We start from the raw sequence: 20093 nt of genomic DNA, 5'->3' as shown, positions 1-20093 counted from the left end.
CACGTTAAGAATAGCTTCTTCTTCATTTTGAAAGAAATAATGACAGATTATGCCGCCAGCGTGTAAACTTCATCAAAAAAGTCAATGTTTTATTTATGTAATGGTGATCAGTTAATTGCTTATTGATTGTCTTCTCCCCATATGTGGCAATTTTGTTAGTTGAAGAAATCATTCAATCATTCAAAATGCGTAAAATGGATAAATTGGTCTAGGGACTTCGCTAACAGATTTATACTTTTTTGAAAGTGAATTTACATAACTTGAAAATATTTTTATAGCGTTCAATGATTCATGATGAATTGCCACACTTTATTCGACAGAAATGAAATGTCAACACAGTTTGACATTTTGGACTGTCAAACCTAAGATATACTATTAAATCCAAAAGAATGTGTGTTGATGTGCATAATATACTCATTTTTGAGTGTTATCATTTTATGTCCATTATGTTTGAAAAAGATATTATCGTCCTCAAGAGACTTGCCAATTCCTTAAGAGAAAGTTGAAATTTTTTCGTTTAAAATTAATTCCAGTAGTTCAATAATCGAAAATCATCTCTGAATGCTTTCAATATTCTTTAGCATTCAGCTCCCTATTTAAATGTCATCACCATTGACAATTCACATAACAAAATACAAAAGCCGCTGATTTCTGCCCCAACATTTTCTAAAAAAGGTTTTTGAAAAACAACAAATTCCTTTCCCAAAAGACGATGTCATTTCGCCAACACTATAAATTAGTAACCAAACAAGCCATCCGATGGTTTCCCGGCCATATGGGCAAAGGTCTCCGCCAAATGCAACAGAAACTGAAATCTGTCGATTGTCTCATCGAGGTCCACGATGCTAGAATACCACTTTCTGGACGTAATCCTGAGTTCAAAAACACAATTGGTGGCATTAAACCCCATATCTTGGTCCTTAATAAAAAGGATTTAAGTGACAATAAAATGCACTCACGAATCAGTGAGAGAATCAAAGAAACTGAAGGTATTGATCATGTCATCTTCACAAATTGCAAAGATCAACAGTGCCCTGGAATAAAGAAAGTCATGCCTTTGGCCAGTGATCTTATAATCAACTCGAATCGGTACAACCGAACTGACGAGAAAGACTTCTGTGTGATGGTGATAGGTGTTCCGAATGTGGGTAAGTCTTCGCTGCTAAATGTTATGAGAAATCGCCATCTGAACAAGAAGAAAGCCACCACTGTTGGTGCGATTGCTGGCATAACTCGAAGCGTAATGCAAAAGATCAAAATTTCCGAAGATCCACTGATTTATATGATCGACACCCCGGGAATTCTCGAACCAAAGATAAAAGACGATGAGATGGGCATGAAGTTGGCGCTGAGTGGATGCCTGCCAGATCATCTTGTGGGAGAGGATCTGATTGCCGACTACTTATTGTTTTGGATGAATTCCCAAAGTCGATTTGAATACGTCAAGCACATGGGTCTAGAAGCTCCTACCGATTCCATAGTAGAAGTATTAATCGCCGGAGCCAACAAACTGGGGAAGACCAAAAAACTCAAAACCTATGATGGAAGTATAACTGTCCTGCCGGATGTGCTTATGGCTGCCCAGTTCTTCATTCGAGCATTTCGAAATGGAGAATTTGGCAAGGTGAATTTAGACCGCGACGCTTTTAGATAAAAGAGAAATTAGGAAAATAAATAAATAATTTAAAAAAAGTTTATTATTCTCATTCTTCTGGAGCGTCCAATTCTAGGGAAGGAATTTCTGTGCCATGGATGGCTGGGACATCCTCTGCGTTGGAATCTAAGTTGGTGTTGCCGTAAAGAGCATTTGATTTAAGCTCCTCGGGAATCCCTTTGGAACGGTTTTCCATCCAGCGTTGAAAAGGCGAGCGCTTCTCGTAGAACTCCAAAACTGCCTTTGGATTGCGTTCGCGGACCTCGGATCCTGCTACCAAGTCATATTCATTACAATCACACCATTTGATGAGATACGACACATCTCCAGTGACATCTGTAGCACCCATTATTTCCTTGAGCTCCAATCCTCGGTCGTAGCCTCGAGGTTTGGTTACCTCTTCGATTTTTGGTTTCTTGTCACCGCGCTTCTTTGCCTTGGCACGAGATTCTTCGAATTTTTGAATCAATTGTGGACAATGGCAGTGTTCCTCCGGTTCCCAGGTGTTGTCGGAACTTGAGTAAAAATGATGGAATTGATAAAATTCTTCTGGTTGTTTTCTTAAAGGCAAAAACTTACTTTGGGTATCCACGCCATTTTATGAAGTATTCAATTTTGCCATCACTCGAAATACGTTTATCGACAATTTTTTCAACAGAAAAACCAATGCTTTTAACTTTTACCATTTTGAGAATTTTGTTTTTTCGTAGTTTAATGGAAAATAAACAAAAACAAAAGAGAAATAGATATACAAAATATTAAAATGCAGTCGAATGTCAATCACAAAAGTGTATGTTTTTCTTGGCTTGGATGTTTTTGTTTGTGACAGTTTGGGCGCGTTCAATGGAAATCTGAATTTTAATTTCTGAATTTTTGTCGTTGTGCATAATGCGGAGTTCACATTTGAGGGTTTTTTAATTTTTAAAAGTTTAAACGAAATATTTGTTTTTCTTGTCTTAAAATTTGAATCAGGGATGAATTCTGCAAATTGAAATGATTTTTCAGGTACAAATCTTTTATACATACTTAAAATTTGTTTGAATAAATTTGAGTTTTGTTTCATACAAAAATGTAACTAGCTCGTTTTTTGTGAATTCACAAAATTTAACGTATGCACGAATTTTTAGATACACAACATTTCAAGGTAACACATCTTGTAGAGAAATAGAGCTTAGTGACTTACAATAAGGGACTTACATTTGGTAGGCCAAATTCGAACGATTAACTAGAGTAATGATTTACATGACAAGAAATACTGTTGAAGGTTTTTTTGATACCTCGCATGAAGCAGTCTCAGTGAAAAAAAACTTTATTAGGTGGCACAGTCAGGGACCCAGACCTCTTGTATGACAGTTCTCCGCATTAAGAATAATTTTATGGATTTTTAGATACAAATCAAATAAAGAAACCATAAATGTGAACATCCAGTTATATTTGATAAGCAAATTGAATATTTGATAGGCAAATTCGATGTAGGTCTTCATATTGGGCTGTTTTGACGTTTTATTATTCTCTCTCTCGCTTCCGCTCATATGTTTTATGTCTACCTAGTATTCCTATATCTTTTGAACCAACAACCAGAAGGGAGACAAAATGATGAATCGTCATATCGAATCGCATAATCCATTCGAACAACATAAGGGACTTCATTTGCAGTCAACTGCGTTCTTCGTACGTACATTTTGATCAAGGCAACAAGTTAGTTTTTCAAGTGTCATACATTTCAAACTTAGAACTTAACTTCACTAACCTGGCACAATGTTGGCCAATCGGAATGTTTGGACATCCTGTATACTGGAGAAATGTCATGAGTCGATCGCAGTTGATTTCCATGTCTCCTTGTTGACATCAAGATGTGTGAACTGAATCCGTTGTCGGAGGTGTTGTCGTGCAGGCCGTATATCTCGAACTCGAAGAATATGTCTTTGGTGTCTTAATCTTTACCCGCTGTTGGGGCTCACTCACACTGTTGAAACTCAAGATTTTTTACCTGAGTCTAGTTCCAACATCAAATCCACATCCAAATCGACGTTGTCTTTGTTATCGGACGGAAAGAAATACATTGCGAATATTGCAACGTCAGTTGTGTACGCAATACTGTATGGCTTAGAAGATTTCCATTGGATAGAAAGTTGTAGGCATAGTTAATTTGGCCATAATGAGAATAGTAACGTCGACAATAGTTATAGCCGATACGCCAATGCAAGTATGGGAAGGCCCATACTGACTGGCGACATGTACAACGCTCCTAGCAGAAAAGTCTATCCAATATTGTTATTGTAGAAATTTATCGATACAGTAGGTATACCCATCCACCATTGACAGTAATCCAATAAGGGTATCGATTATCACGCCATAAATTATTGCGGGAAAAACTAGCATTGCGACATCTTCGATATCGTATGGGGCTGAAGGCAATGCTGTCTCGTCAAACGTACTATGCGCCCATGTGTTACAAGCAAAGATTGTGGTGCCATACAGTATAGTACATAATCCCATACTTATAGGAGTTATTGCAAAACAATGTAGGAATATCACAGATACTTTTTTAGTATGGGTCTCCAGGCCATACTAGCTTTGTCATAAATGCTCTACACTTCTTTGCATGCGGTAGCAGCCGCCGTAGTATACATCGCAGTCTTTTAGCACTTCTTGGATGGCGGTAATATCAGCTTGCAGCAGTTTAGGGCGTCCGCTTATTGTTCGGCTGCACGTGGCCTGTTAAGGGTGTTGTATTAGTGGAAACACCTCTCCCCCTCTCTCGTTTACTGCGCGAAGAACTTTCCACTGGGGTTAGAACCCGATCTCCAGTAGAGATACTAGACACCAGATGTTCACAGCGGGGAGGTGAAAGTAGGAGTTGATAAACAGATAGCCTTATTTTAAAGTAAATATAAGTTTTTTATTTGCATGAGAAAATATACCTATAGCAACCGAGCTTTTTCTGTAGTCGCTTATTAATTTAAGTCCTTATTACTAAATAAGTTCTTAAGACTTATTAAGTAGTATTCACATGAGCGCGACCAACGAACGACGAATGAATTACAAAATGTGAGTTTATATACGTTTGAAGACATATTTCCAAACAAATTCTTAACAAAACGATAGCAATATAGTTTCTATTTGATTTATGATACATACTTTTACTTTTCAATATAATATATTAATAAATTTAAGAAAACAAATTTATTCGTCGCGAAAAAAATTATAGTTGATACGAACTTTCAAACTTTATTCGCGTTCCACATAATCCACACTCGCAACGAATAAAATAATCGCGCGTACTTAACCTAAAAAATCATTCTTATTTTGGTTTCGGTGGTGAATGGTGTTCGGCTGTGGCTTCATTCGCGACGAATTAAAAACTCTCATGTGAAAGAAACGTCAAAATCGACGAATATTCGTTCATTCGTTGGTCGTTGGTCGTGCTAATGTGAATAGTACTTAAATCCGACTTCAAAATTACTATACCGTGTAAGGTTTTTGACATTGGGCAGATTCAGGCAACATAAGGAACATCATTTGCAGTCAACTTCATTCTTTGAACTTAAATTTTGACCAAGCCAACTAGTTAGTTTTCCAAGTGTCATGAATTTCAAATTTAGAACTTTACTTCACAAACCTCTTCATTAAGTTCATAGTACAAGAACTACCAAACACATTATTGCCTACAAAACACTCACCAGACAAGCTACAAATATTATAATTATTTCATTTTTAAATTTACAAGGAGCCCTTTTTGCATAAAACATTAAATGGAATTGTGCAGAAAATAAATAAATAACTTGAATGAAATAACATGATCAGTTGTCATTTTGACATAAGTTGACTTGTCTTGATAGTTAGGGAGATTTTTCTTGACTAACTTTCCAATAAAGTTGTCTTAATTGGAAGGCAGCTGGCCAATCAGATGCTAGAAAGTTGCCTTACTTTCAAGTCCCTTATGTCGCCTGAAATTGCCCATTGACGTACTAGATATAGACTGCTAGTCGATTCATATCCCATAGAAAATCCTTCTTAAAAGTGATTCCACCTATTTAGCTAAACTTTCCCTCTAGAATGCTAATGGTTCTTCAGATATTATCTCATATAATATCTAATAATTGATTTACCATTAAAAGAAATGCGAATATTTTCACATACCGTTGAGAATCTGTGGTTAATAACCCAGCTTTTTGACGATTCGATGCGATTGTTGTGGCCCGATGAGCTTAAAAAAAAAAGGTTTTGTTGTTCCTAACAGACGCTTATAAACAGTATTGGTGAGAGTTTACAGACTTGCTGGGCCCCATTTTGAATTTAAAGCTCTTTTTACAACCTTGATTCAAAACGTTAAATTTGGATCCATCATAAAATGAAGCCTTTGTAATAACAATAAAAATAAAAATTCAAGCCATTTAATTTTTCTTTTGGAATGTATCAAGTTTTAAATATATTTCAACATGTAAAAAGTCTTAAATTAAGTTGTATACTAAAAGGCTACTATCATTTCAAAGGAATGTCTGATTTGTTCTAAATTTAAGCAATTTTCTTGAGATTCTTGTCCACTTCCACATCATAACGCATCAATTTTCCATAATCAGTCAACAATTTTCGCCAATAGCACTGAACATCCGAAAGCTTGAGATGTTTCCAAATAAATTTGTATCCATTCTGTGCAATTTCTTTGGCTATGTCATCGTGCTCCTTAAAGAACAACAAAATACTTTCGAGTTCCTGTTCGGTGGGATAGGACTTAATGGGAACATAATGTACCCAAGGTTTCATTGCAAAATAAAAGAACTCATTCCATTCACTTCCCACATGAAACACCAATGATTTGCAAAGAAACAGATGCTTGAATCTGAAACTGGCTGCCACACCACGGAAGTTAAATAAATACTTGTACTGGCAATGATCTTCGAAGGTCACTTCTGAAGCCGGTTCGGCGTTAAGAGTGTCTTTGGGGGATTTCCAAGCTTGGTTTTTGGTGTATTGAGCATCGACGAGGTCTAGATTTTTCCTCGAAAGAAGAACTAATGAATCTCGTTCGTCGGATGTTCTCGAGCCACGGAAGAATCCCTTTCCGATTTTGTCCTCCCAAGGCCATTTTTTACCAGCCATGGAAATTGAATTACGATATTTGTCCCAGCGGCCAATACCTGTGGGGTGAAGAGCAATCGCCGGGCCACCTTCCCAGAAAGACCAGGCTGGGTACATGATGTCCAGGTAGTCGGCGGTTTTTGAGAAAGACAATACGGGCCCCTTCGGGCCACGATCTCGCATAATTTGAGGCCAATCTCGACAATTAACCACCATCTCCATGTTGGGCAGCTCTTTGAGGAGTGGTTTTATAAAATGCTCAATTCCCGAGCACCTCGATGGGAACATACATGCTTTCTGGCGGTAAAGTGTATGATCAACAATTTGGTACTTGGTTCCATACGAGAGCACAGATTCGATAGCTTCCTTGGTTATTCCCGTTGGATTAAAGGGAGCTAGATCCCGTTCAATTACACTCGTGTGGCAGGAACACCCATCGTCTTTCTCCTTTGGACATGGCGTATAGGTCTTGTTCGCAGCTTTAATCTGGCTTAGAATGGAATTTGCGTCTGCAAGGAGAATACTTGTACAATTGGAAGGAATTCTGTTCCTCTTGTGGGTACTTACCTTTCTGATATGGCGATGACTTAGAAGTGCATTCTGCTCTGTTTGCTGAGCACTGGCCTTCTGAATCGAGGGCTAGCAAACCCTGGATGAGTAATGTTAGCAAAATAATTATTTTCATAACTAATTTTGAATAATTTGTTCACCACCACCGGCTAAATTCATAATTAGACTTCTTCTATGGCTTCCGTTCGGTTTGTTCTGCGAGCTACCACGTACCGTTTATTTATTTTTCTGATTACCTGTCAAAATTTAGCTGTTTGTTGATCTTTGGCAACAGGTGTGTATAACAGTTTCTAAGACTGGTATCATATCTACGTTTACATAAAGCGGTGTAGAGATGTTTTTCTTAAAGCTGCTCTTAAATTTAATTTTTAAAACATTTTGTTCGTATAACAGGCTTTTTATAGGTATGTAAATACTGACTTAAGCCGAATCACACCTAGTATTCTCTGCAACTTATAAGTATTCATATACTCAACCAAAACATTGAGAAAAATTCGTTAAATGGAACTATAATTCGGACGTTGGATAAATGTGGGCTGTCTCCAAATGAAAGTAAAGGCAGGTAGAGATGACGTAACGGTTTTTAACTGCATTCTTTGAACGTTAATTTAGACCAAGGTTGCCTTAGTTAGTTCTTAAAATGTCGTTAATTTCAAGCTTAGAACTTAATTTCACTATAACCTCTACAATAAGTTTATCATAAAAAAATTACTAAAGACATTATTTTTACAAGAAATCCCTCAGACAAGCTACAATTCCATCATGCGGTGTATTTTGAATTATTGACAATTCATCCAATTTATTGCATTATTTCTATAATAAAACAAAGTAATATATTAACAGAATATCAGGCTGGCTTTAGAAAGAAATATTCGACAAACCACTATTAAAGCTCATGTTACGTGAAATGGGGGTCTCAACTAAATCAGCAGTGTGGACAGGAAGGGATTTATCGGAGTACTTCGAAACAATATATGGGTTGAAACAAGAATGCCTTTTATCACCTTTACTTTTTGCTTTATGTATAAATGATCTACAATGCGATTATTAAAGGAGGTCTTAATATCGACAGTTTGAATATAAGGTTTTTGCTATATGCTGACGACATGGTGATCTTAGCAGAGGATGTGGAGGTTTTGCAACTCATGATAAAACGTTTTGAAGAGTACTGCACCAATTGGAATCTAGAAATTAATCTGTCAAAATCGGAAATGATGGTCCTTCGAAATGGTGGCAGGCTATCAAACAGGGAAAAGTGGAGTTTTAACATTAGAAGAAATTCGGATAGTACCTCAGTACGCATATCTTCTGCGTGTGTTCTGCTCACTCCAAAGATGAACATTTTTAAGCATGTACAGAAAATAAATGCAGCAGCAAAGAACATTATTAACGCGACATGGCATTGTTTTTTGAGTAAGCATAATATCAACCTCAGTTCAAAATGGAAACTTTTTTTGTTGTAAGTATGCAGAGCGATATAAGCTTATAGTGCACAAGTCTGGGTTTTTGGAACTTTAGATGAAGTGGAGAAACTTCAACGATTCTTTCTGAAAAGAGTTTTAAAGTTACCATCATGCACTCCAAACTATGCATTACCGATTGAAACCGCAGCTGAAGACGTGCACTACTACACACTGGACTTACACCTTAGATATGTACAAAAGACTTTATTTGAATATAGTGACACGAGACTACCTAAGCAACTTACCAAAATCCTCTTAGCAAAACAACTTTTTTTGGTTAAGGAGATTAATATGATCGGAAACAGGTTCGGCTTGCAATGGGATGAGAACATGACAAATGAAAGAGATTCGATTGTCAATAACTTACAAATTCTTGATCAACTGAAATCGCATGCAAACCAAGAAGCAGAGCAGGTAGCGAGAGGAAGCAGCACACGAATTTTTAAGATGTTGGATTATTCAATAGGACCGTAATACATAACAGATGACTTAGAGCCTTACAAAATATCATGGAATTTCAAACCTAGATGCGATCTTATCTTATTTAACGGAAATATGCATGTTGCACAGGCTACATTATGTAGCCTGTGCAACATGAGAGAAGAAGAAGATACACAACATTTCCTAGACAGGTGTCCCTTACTAAGAGAATTAAGGATAAGACTTTTTGAAAAGGCAACTCTAAATTAAGCTGAAATTATTGCTGTCTTTAACGCACATTGCAGGGCTGATTGGAATAGACTCTCGAGTTATATTTATGGTATGGAAAACAAATCTTAACAGAGTGTATTTGATTTGAAAATATTGTGTACTATGAACGTGTACACATCACTTTAAAATTTTAAAATTTAGGATTTCTCTTTAAATTTATCTAAAATGAAAAATTTTATCTTTTTTATAAATATACTTAAATGTAAAATTGTTTGTATCTTTTCACTTACCCGACAGACGACTCTTTATGTCATTGTCGTAAGTTTTTTAAATCTTTCAATATAACTTTCATTCAAGTTAAACTTAAAAATGTATAATAATATTAAGTTGAAAATAAAAAACATTTTACTACTAATAAAACAGGGAGGGTGTTGTTTATTATAAGAGTTAACACAATTTTTTTCAGTAAAAACTGAGTTTCTTTCTGACAAATTAAAACAGGCTTTATGAAATCTTTGGAGGAATTTGACTTTCGAGTGCGTTTATGTTTAAAGAAAGAAAAGGTGAATTATATTTAATCTTTAATAACTAAACTAAAATAAATAATTGACAATTTGAATAATAAGGTAGGTACCTGAAATAACTAATAACCTGGTACCAGTTTAGTCGGGTACCAAGTTAACCGGTGAGGTGTCGAGTACTCGGGTCTGAAGAAATTTGGTTTTAATCACTCAAAAGGTTATATGAAACTGGAGGTAAAGTCTATTTCCTTACTAGATGGAACTAAATGTTCAATTTCTCGTGCCTTATACAAGTTCAAGATTCATCTAAGGAAATTTTTCTTTACAACATTAAAAATACCTTCATATACGTTAAGGTTTCTTTGGAATATGTATAAAAAAGACGCTTACAATCATCGGTTTTACTTCTGGCATGGAAGACCTTTATACTATCCATCATGCTGTTTTGACAATTCCATTCTGCGGATATGAATTGATTGCATCGTTGATTTACTAGATATGGATATTCCTTAACGCCACTAGACATTCCGTAGGTTCAGCGGATATATGGCGAAACTTTTGCCAAAAAAAGCTTTTTGAGGCAAAGAAATTGCATATGGAGTCAAAAGTCGAAACACTGGAATAGCTTTTGTCACCGTAGCGTCAAGGTACAACCCCGAAAGAATCCACAATAATAGTATACGATATAGTTTTTATATACAAAGATGGCGGTTAGAAATTCTTTATATTTTTTCCGCTAAACCTATAAAAGCGTAAGCACAGCTTAGGAGGTATAATCAATTTTAAGGTGGGTTTCGTATGAGAATTAGTATCGACTAGCAATTCATATCCAGTATGTCAATGATTTATGGCATAAACGTTAAGCTACTGCATATGATCTGAACACATCAATGTAAAATTTTTGAAATTAAATATTTTGCCTAGTTTCAAAAGTTAGTGTTCAGTTTGAATGATCTTTACAGTTACTTTAAATGTAACAACTCCAAAGGTTTAAGAATTGTGATGTGTATTTTTCACACTTTTGATCTGTAAAAGGAAATATCTTCATGGCTGCCAAAACATCTCACTGTCATTTGAAAGAATTTCAATTGCCAAAATGTTGGAAATTATTTAGCTCAAAATAAATCCATTTAACTCAGTCGATTTTTAAGTTTTTAAAAATTCAATTGGCTAAAACAATTGAGTATGTCTCTCAGATCAAATATTTTTTGGTAAACACCCCTTTCTTTTGACAGATCATTTTTTTCTTATCAAACTTGTAGATCGTATTTTGAGAGTCAACAACCACATCAGAAATTTTAAGAATAAATTTATTTTTAAGGATAAATGGCAGAATTCGCCAAATTTGTAAAGATTAAATACATAACACTTTTAATTTTTGTATAAGACAATGGTGTAAGAAAAACATTTAAAAAATAGGTGGCACAACAGTCCGTTAAGAACTAGGGCTTAGTGACTTATAACTCTCAACCATTCCTGTGGGTGAGTACTATTTTCAGGGATGGAGGGGTCCTACAGCTTTTAAGCCGAATCTGAACGTCTAATTTGAGAAGGCAGGGATTGAACCTAAAACTTCTGGCATGACAGCCCAATGCACTTTTTTTTAAATTAATTTTTATTACTTTATTCTTAATTCATAAAACTATGACTTACAACTAACTTTCTGGTCGAAGCTAAACAAAAATACTTAATTCTAATGCCTTTCGGCCCTAAGATCTATGTTATTCTAATTCATTTTATTTATTTTTGTTTATTAGAAAATTAAAAAAAAGCTAATATCAATATCTTTTATCATTTTTATTTAAAAACTACTTAAAAAATAAACTACCTATTCTACCTATAAACTACTTAAAACTAGAACACCCACAGCAGCTTATCTAACTATCTAACATTTTTTTAAAATATTTTGTTGTAATTCTTATATTTTTAATTAATTTTTATGTATTGATATTTTTTTTCTCGTTTTTTTTTTTGTGCCACCATGCCTATTCTACTTAAAACTAAACTCTTGAACTATAAAAAAAGTATGTAAGCCGGCCAAGGCTTCCATATCCCATCCCGACAAGCCCACTATCAAGTGCCGATTAAAGCCACCAACACTAGTTCTTCTGCTTCACCTATCAGTTCGGTCCCGTTTGGAAACAACCCTACTGAAATAAAGGAGCTCTGCTTCACCTTGTGCCATGACGATGACGTCCCGGTTGTACAGGAGTCGCCTATCCACGGTTTTTCGTCTGCCGTGGTAGATTAGCGGAACTGCCAATCTATCCTGTATCAGCTTGCATCTACATATCTAAAAAGAGGAATGCCTCTGGTGGAATGAAGACGCTCAAGCGTGCACTCTCAAAATATTCGTCGTTCGGATAGAACGAGAAGAAAAAGAGGAAAAAAGCTCTTGCAATGTGAACTCGAACGAGTTTTATCATGAAATTGTCAGTTCTGTATTAATACACGAAAGAAGATCCGGCTGTTCGACACAAAGCGGTACAGCATCGTAAACACTGCCGCTTGAACACCCGACACTTCTCCATCTGGGAAGGGGCAACGTTGGACCACAGAGGATAACGATATGCGATCATCGGCCGTATGAGGGCCTTTTAGCAAATTATCTTCACTCTGGGGTCAAGCCGACTGCTGTAAAATAGCTGTTTCTTCAGAGCGAAGGCTGCTCTGGCCCTGGTCAAAGCAGCATTTACATATGTGTCTGTCGAAATATAAATACTGATCTAACCAGATACCCAGGTACTTCACTACACTTTTGCTCGCTCATCGCTGCCCGTGAAGATCCAACGCACTAACTATCATGCCACTGGTACATTTAAAGCTTTGTTTAAATTCTCAAAAATGTATCATTCCACTTCCCTCATGAAATTCTTCAGATAGAAAACGTATATATTTAATGGAGATACATCTCATGAAAAACTAGCCCCTAGTAACTTACATGGAGTGGACATAGAGTTTATATGCTGATTTCCAAACGCATTATTTGAGAACAAACATTTCGTAAAGAGAATTACGTAAGGAGAATATGTCAATATCAAGAAAATTACATTTAGTTGACGTAGGCAGGGATAAAATTGAGAATTTTTTGTGTGATAGTCCTTCGTGATAATCATTTTGCTGGTAATGCTATGAATTATTTGCTTCATCAGACGATTGTGGGTTCAAGACTGAATTGGTTAGTTTATATATTCAACATTTTTTCAGACGGATTGACAGAGCACGAAAATAAAATATAATCACAATTCATTCTTTCCTAGCAATCATGTAAGCTTTGCATTTTCTCCTCCTTTTTGAACTTTGTAATTGGGAAATTCGTATTAAATATGTTCTTTATATTTCTTAGAAAACGGAAAACTTGAAGATTTTTATTTCAAATTTCAAAATTATGCCACCCTATTCAATTCAAAAACAAGAAAATCTTGAACTGTTATATTATTCCAATAAGAATGACCATGCCTTTATTCCAGTTGGAAATAAAAAGATTCACAATAATCAACAAATTCTTTGACATTCCCTCTTCAATTCCTCTTCGCCATTCACAATAATCAACTTTTTCCCTTACGATAAACGATACACATTTTTCACGATTTTTATTCCGACCACCATCAACGATGTAGTCTTTTTCCGTGTCCGTGACAACGACAGAAATAATTTTTGCAAAATAAACCACAAAAAAGAAAACCTTCTACTAAACTAAACAAATAAACCCCAAGAACTTCATCAAACCTAAACGAAAATTCGCAAAAACCTTAATCTTTTAAACTCAAAATATTCGTATTTCTACTTAAAAGTTTTAAAATAAAAAGAAAAAAAAAACTTGCGAAACAGCTTTGTAAACAAAACCAATTTTTGTCTGCCCCAAGAAAACGACGACGACAAAATAAAAAGAAAAGAAAATTTAATTTTTTTCGTATTTTCGCAAAGCTTGAAGTTCTGTTTCTGTGTTTTCTCTGATTATTCTTCCTTTTCATCTCCATTGTTATATTTTACACAAGAAAAAATAAAGAAAAATGTTTATAATTCGATTGTTTGTAAATCATAATCAGTGGAAGGGCAATTAAATTAAAATAAAATTGTTTAATTGCTTCCGAACATAATTTTAATTTGTTTTTTGTGGAATTGGAATTAACCAAGTTAAAAAATAATGAAAGAACTTTGTCGTTGCAAAAAAGGTAAGCATACGTATAATTATTACTTTATTTTTTATAACACCAGTTTTTGTTGTTGTTGAAACGTTTGCCAAACCAAATGGTTACGAATTAACTTACGACGATTTTGTGGTGGCGAAGCGCGAGCGGCAGTAATGAATGGTGATAGTGGTGACGGGGACGGTGGAGTTTATGATGAATTATTATATTGTGTTTCCTTTTAAGATTTTGGGTGGATTTGAATGGTTCACGTCTCGAACAGACTCTTTGGAGTATCTCAAGGGGGAAGGAAGCAGGTTACGTGGGCTTCCAACTTGATATTTAAATTTTCGAGCTTGTATTTTTTGGTTGTTTTGTTTTTTTATTTGTTTAAAAAGAAAAAGTCGATTATGATTCATTTTGATGACCGAATTTAATTTCGTTTGTTTGATTTTTTAAATAATTTAGTTTTGATTATGGTGGTTGTGTCATTGACATAGTAAAGAAGGTGCTTCATAGTGCAATCCTATCCAATGAATATGGAACAGCCCGCTAAACGTGCTGCCTTTATTTCTTCTTCTCATTCACATCCCTTTCTTCGTACTTGTTAACAATTTTGTGGAATGAAAGCTTGCAAAAAGGGTGTGTCGGTCGTCCATGCAAACAAATAGAAATACCTACCAACCAACCCTTGAGTTTCTGTTGAGTCCTGTTGGAATAAATTATTGCTAAATTATCAAAATTAGACCATTTTTCAAAAAATAACACGACATTTTATTCAGAGTTTAATTGTAAAAAAAAACTGTATTCTAATTTTAAACCTTGAACGGAAATGACTTAATAAAAACACCTTGGGGAGATCTGGTTTCGTGGAGCTTAGTTTTTATAATTGTATTGAATCTTATTAACTCCTATTTTGAATGCTTTATAGCTACAGAAAATATTCACCGATGGAAATGGAAGCAAACTTTAAAAATATCAACCAACGAATTTATATTATTTCTCAGAGCTTACTTACGTCCGATTGCTGATGCGATACTTAAGAGCTTATGTTCAACATAACTTAAACCTTAACATAAAAGTCGTTAATTTGAACATAGTTTAATTTATTAAAAAAAGTGGTGGAAGTATTAAAAAATAATTTTTGAGTATTCAATTCCATTCCACTTTTTTAAGACATTTAGTATAAAAAAATTAATAAAACTTGGATTACAAATTTCTGTGTTGTTACGTGGTAATCCTTGTTCAGGAGTTTGAACTTGTCGCCAAATATTCCACATGCATTAATAATTATATTTCATTTTACCAAAAATTATGGATAACATAAGAAGTGTTCAAAAACTATTCCATCGCTTTTCTCAATTAGTTTTTGGTTGCTTTGCTGTTCTTTGCAACTGGTAACCATCTTTCAGATTTGTAAAAGGATACAATCTTTAAGGAATGCAATCTTTTATCTTCAATATAAAGATTGCATTCATTGAATTTTCCGGATTTATAAAACCAACCCAACTGAGGAAAACCGGAACAAGTTCAAACAAGCTAGAAAGACTTGTAACGTACATATAAGACGCATTAAATGTTTGCATGAACAGAAATTACGGCAAAAAATATTACAATGTCCCAAAGGTAGTACAAATTTCTGGTCATTTGTAAAAAATGTGCGCAACACTACGTCATCGTTAGTTTCTACGCTCGTTTTCCAATCTCACTCCTCTATTGCTGTTGATTCGATGCTGCCAATGAGTGACTTAACTCCACCTGTACTTGAAAGCGTAAAAGTTTCTATAAAACAAATCTCCTTTGGCACTCGTACAGTTGCTAGAGTACTAAAAGATCTTGACATTCTCAAATCCGCTGGCCCGAATAGTATCTCCGCTATTATTCTGAAGAGGTGTTCTTTAACGATGGCAAAACGACTGCGTAAGCTTTTCCATTTGTCATATTCTACTGGCCTCTTTACGAGTGGATAGAAAACTGCATTTGTCCAGCTTGTTCCTAAAAAAATCGAATTCTCCTCCTTTAACTATCGTCCAATTGCACTTACGTCCCTTCTTTCCAAGGTCATAAAAACGCTGATCAATTTTCAGCTTCATAAATATCTTGAAGAACGGAAGCTTCTAAATGACCAGCAGTATGGCTGTCGTTGCAATAGGTCCACTGGTGATCTCATGGTTCATCTCACCGAACAGTGGAACAAATCTTTACGTCGTATGGGAGAAAGGACAATTATTGCACTTGATATTTCAAAGGCATTTGATAGAGTTTGGCTCTCTTATCGAAAATGAGTGCATTTGGTATTGATGAATCCCTTCTTCGTTGGGTTAGAAATCACCATTCGGGCCGTTTTATTCAAGTAGTATTGGACGGGTTCAAATATGATATTCCCAAAATAAACGCTGGTATCCCCTAGGGCTCCGTTTTGACTCCGACGATCTTCCTTATTTTATAGATGATATTTTGTCTGAAACTTCTAACCTCCTAAATTGTTTCGCCGACGACAGTACCCTCAGCTTTTCATATTTGTTTTTAGATTCACATCATTGTTCTTCGGATGTGAACTACAAACGGCAGCGTATGATAAGCTCATTAAATTTTGATCTTGAAGCATTTTTCAATGGGTAATCAAATACCGTGTAGAATTTAATGCTTCGACAGTTCAATGCTGTCTACTATTGCAAAAGCGTAACCCTCCCCCAATGCCAATTTCCATAAGTGGTACTTGCATCGAGGAGACTGAACAACTATCAGTCCTAGATATGTGCATCACAAACCACTTGTTGTGGAGTGATCATATATTTGACACGGCCAAAAATGCTGCTAAATGTTTAAGTTTTCTCCGACAGCAGTTTTTTACTCCTTCATATTTGGCTATAATTTACAGAGCTTTTATTCGTCCAAAACTTGAGTATAACTCTCATTTGTATAAAAATGATTGGAAATCGTTCTCTTACCGAAAAATTTGCTTCTTTTGAACACAGCCGCAAGGTCTCATGCCTCATCGTTATTTTTATAAACAATGCTCGATTATGCTCGATTGAAATAGCCAGTTGCATTCCTCTCCTTAAACAATTTAACCGTACTCTTGAGACCAATATCGGACGTACTGTTAAGTACCGATATCCTATTTGAGCCGCACTATACGAATGTGGAATGCTTTACCATGCTCAATATTTCCCGATCATTAGAATATGCAGACATTCAAAACTAATGTGCATTCGTTTCTCCTTTCTAATCCTTTCCTCCTTTCCTAGTTGCTAGCAATATGTTTATTCCTTATAAGGGTATTCATAACACAATATAAAAAAAGTCAACAAATTTTGAAATATTGTTCAACTCTTAAACTACACAAGTAGAAACAAGCCAAACCGCATTTAAATTGCAAACGTGATGAGTCTCACCTCAAATTGCAGATAATTACACTGCCCTGCAAACCACACAATATTTGTTCAAAGTATTTTTGTTGTTTTGAAAGGGTATCTTATCTTTATTATGTCAGACACAGTTTAAACATTTTGACTATGTCACTTAGTTTTCGGAAACTGGCACCTCCGGTAACACATATTATACTTCTTTTCACGATATTTTGTTCCGTTGTCTGCTATTAGCTAAGTGCATAGTTAGAAACTCCAAACCCCAAGCTTTAAAAATGGATGTCAATAATTTGAATGAAAGTTTCTCCCTTATTTCAATTACAATTGAGAGATTGAATTTTTTTTAACGAAGAAACTTTTTTCTTGTTTTGTTTGATTTATTTAAATAAATAAAAGATTAGTCGTCTATTCTACATAAAAAAGTATTTAACATTTAAAAATTATTAATTCCTTATAGAGCTGTAAACAAAATAATAAAAGCGGTGTTTTTTCTTATTTCTTTTTATTATATCTTCTTTGTTATTGCTTTTTTCTCTCTAACTTAAAGGTTTTTCTGAAACCCTTATTCTAAGCTTTCATTATCACCATCAATCATATCAATATGCATTATATTGATAAAATAACGGTTATTTGTTTAAAAAATTGCAAATTACGGACACACGAAATAATAGCAGCAGTTTTATAAATATTCAAAAAATTAACATTTATTCAATAATTTCATCAAATTTTATAATTAATATAATTTATTTAACACATTAATATTTTTGTACAAAAACCCTTCACTTTCATTACATCACCACATCTTTTTGGCATTGAATCCACCAGTTTATTGCACCGCTCTATGGATATTCCCCTCCACACAGTTTGTACAGCCGTCCACAATTCTGAATGATTTTTGGGGTTGCGCTTTCCAACGCCACGTTTAACATCCACCCACAAATGCTCAATGGGATTCAGGTCTGGAGATTGCGCTGGCCAATCTAAGAGCTGTATATCCTTACGCGACAACCACTCATGCGCACTACGGCTTGTGTGCTTTGGGTTATTGTCTTGCTGGAAGACCCATCTGAGAGGCATGTCTTCTTCAGCGTAAGGCAGCATCCATTCTTCCTAAATTTGGACATACGCATGTTGATCCATAATGCCATCAATTTTTGTATAGGCCCAACACCATTATACGAAAAACAGCCCCAAATCATTATTTTGCTGCCTCCATGCTTGACTGTTTTCATGGTGTATTTTGGCTGGAACTCTGTGTTCGGTGGACGCCAAACAAAATTTCTAGACCCAGTGCCACCAAAAAGAACGATTTTGCTTTCGTCTGAAAACAAGACGTTCCGCCACTTCTCTCGTGTCCAACCACCATACTTTTTTGCAAAAGCAAGGTGTTGAACCAGATGACGTTTGGAGAGCAGTGGCTTTCTTCTTTGGTGGCATGCCTTCAAATTAGCTGTGCACTACGCACTATCTCATCGCTTACATTGAGCTCGAGCTCTTTGTTTATCTCCACAGCTGATTTAAAGGGGTCTTTCTTTAACATTTTGACTATTTGCCTATGGTCCCGTCCTCCAATTTGCGTTTTCGACCTCTGGTTTCCACTTTTTCTACAAAATTGATGGCATTGTGGATCAGCTATGCAGAAACGTTCAAATTTGTTTGGATTTGCCTGTACGATTGTCCGGCGCTCCTCATTTGGCGTATGATTTGGCGCAGCTCTTGACTGCAGTGTTTTCTTCGTGATATTTGCAGAAAATACTCACTGTTTGTTGGCTATTTTAGTTGAATTATGCTTTATTTTAATGATTTCAACTATTTTTTGCATTAACGCTGGTATTATTTTGTGTGTCCATAATTTGCAAGTTTTTAAACAAAGTGCCGTTATTTTATTGATATAATGCATATTGATAAGATTTATGGTGATAATGAACGCTTAGAATAAGAGTTTCAGAAAACTTGGAGAAAAAAAAGCAATAACAAAGGAGATATAATAAAAATAAATGAGAAAAAAGTAGCGCTGCTATTATTTTGGTGACAGCTGTATCTCACAGATGATACTTTGAGCATTCATAACATGGAAATAGTATTTTTTTTAAGGTTTTAACCATTTTTCAATTTCCGAGTTTAGTTACTTGCTCACGAATAATTGAAATTAGATTCAAATTAGGAGGAGGAGAGTTTTTAAGCCGAATACGAACGGCTTATTTGAGACAGCACTTTCCATGACAAGAATTTTTTCTTGGAGGATTTGTCAATTCTTCGCAAGAGGCAGTACCCGTGAAAAAAACTTTAGATGCCACAGGCACTGATCGAACCCAAGACCTTTGACATGTCAGTCCAACGCACCAACCATCCTACCACGGGTACTACCATGAAGGTCAAATGTCATTTTTAAATTGTGATATGGATTTCACTTCAGGCGGTGGAAGTTTATGTATTGAAGATAATGTTATTTTACTATTGTTTTCTACCAGCAACTAAAGATCAATACAACAGAATATATTCCTCACATGATTAAAAGATTCAAAAATCATTTACAAATTTGTGTAAAAAGAAATGTGATAAACTTTACTTTTTTCTACGTATTTTCGAAAATCAAAACTGTTTGTATGGTTTTTATGACTTCCATACATGAAACATTTTCTTTTAAATTA

At 35.2% G+C, this 20093-nt stretch overlaps 4 protein-coding genes across 4 annotated transcripts in view; 2 read left to right on the top strand and 2 right to left on the bottom strand.

The window, feature by feature from the left end:
* The first annotated feature begins 618 nt into the window (after window positions 1-618).
* Window positions 619-1693, top strand: LOC129942147 (mitochondrial GTPase 1). Its single transcript, XM_056050959.1, has one exon. The coding sequence runs from the start codon at window positions 713-715 to the stop codon at window positions 1652-1654; it is 942 nt and encodes a 313-aa protein (XP_055906934.1). The 5' UTR covers window positions 619-712; the 3' UTR covers window positions 1655-1693.
* Window positions 1680-2470, bottom strand: LOC129942148 (chromobox protein homolog 3). The gene is made up of 2 exons (XM_056050960.1): window positions 2234-2470; window positions 1680-2169 (listed from the first exon to the last, which is right to left on the bottom strand). The coding sequence occupies exons 1-2, from the start codon at window positions 2338-2340 to the stop codon at window positions 1704-1706; spliced, it is 573 nt and encodes a 190-aa protein (XP_055906935.1). The 5' UTR covers window positions 2341-2470; the 3' UTR covers window positions 1680-1703.
* Window positions 2471-6050: 3580 nt separating this feature from the next.
* LOC129938667 (O-glucosyltransferase rumi homolog) lies at window positions 6051-7539 on the bottom strand. The gene is made up of 2 exons (XM_056046343.1): window positions 7304-7539; window positions 6051-7245 (listed from the first exon to the last, which is right to left on the bottom strand). The coding sequence occupies exons 1-2, from the start codon at window positions 7419-7421 to the stop codon at window positions 6173-6175; spliced, it is 1191 nt and encodes a 396-aa protein (XP_055902318.1). The 5' UTR covers window positions 7422-7539; the 3' UTR covers window positions 6051-6172.
* Window positions 7540-13522: 5983 nt separating this feature from the next.
* The window catches only part of LOC129954083 (ubiquitin carboxyl-terminal hydrolase 46), a 90820-nt gene continuing 84249 nt past the window's right edge, over window positions 13523-20093 (top strand). The window contains exon 1 of the mRNA XM_056067752.1: window positions 13523-14116. The gene's annotated coding sequence lies outside the window, so the exon portion shown is untranslated. The remainder of the gene's footprint in view (window positions 14117-20093) is intronic.

This window comes from Eupeodes corollae, chromosome 1, assembly GCF_945859685.1.
Source record: "Eupeodes corollae chromosome 1, idEupCoro1.1, whole genome shotgun sequence".
In the NCBI taxonomy this organism is placed as follows: domain Eukaryota; kingdom Metazoa; phylum Arthropoda; class Insecta; order Diptera; family Syrphidae; genus Eupeodes; species Eupeodes corollae.
The sequence above is the reverse complement of the archived record's forward strand: the minus strand, read 5'-3'. Positions and strand labels throughout refer to the sequence as shown.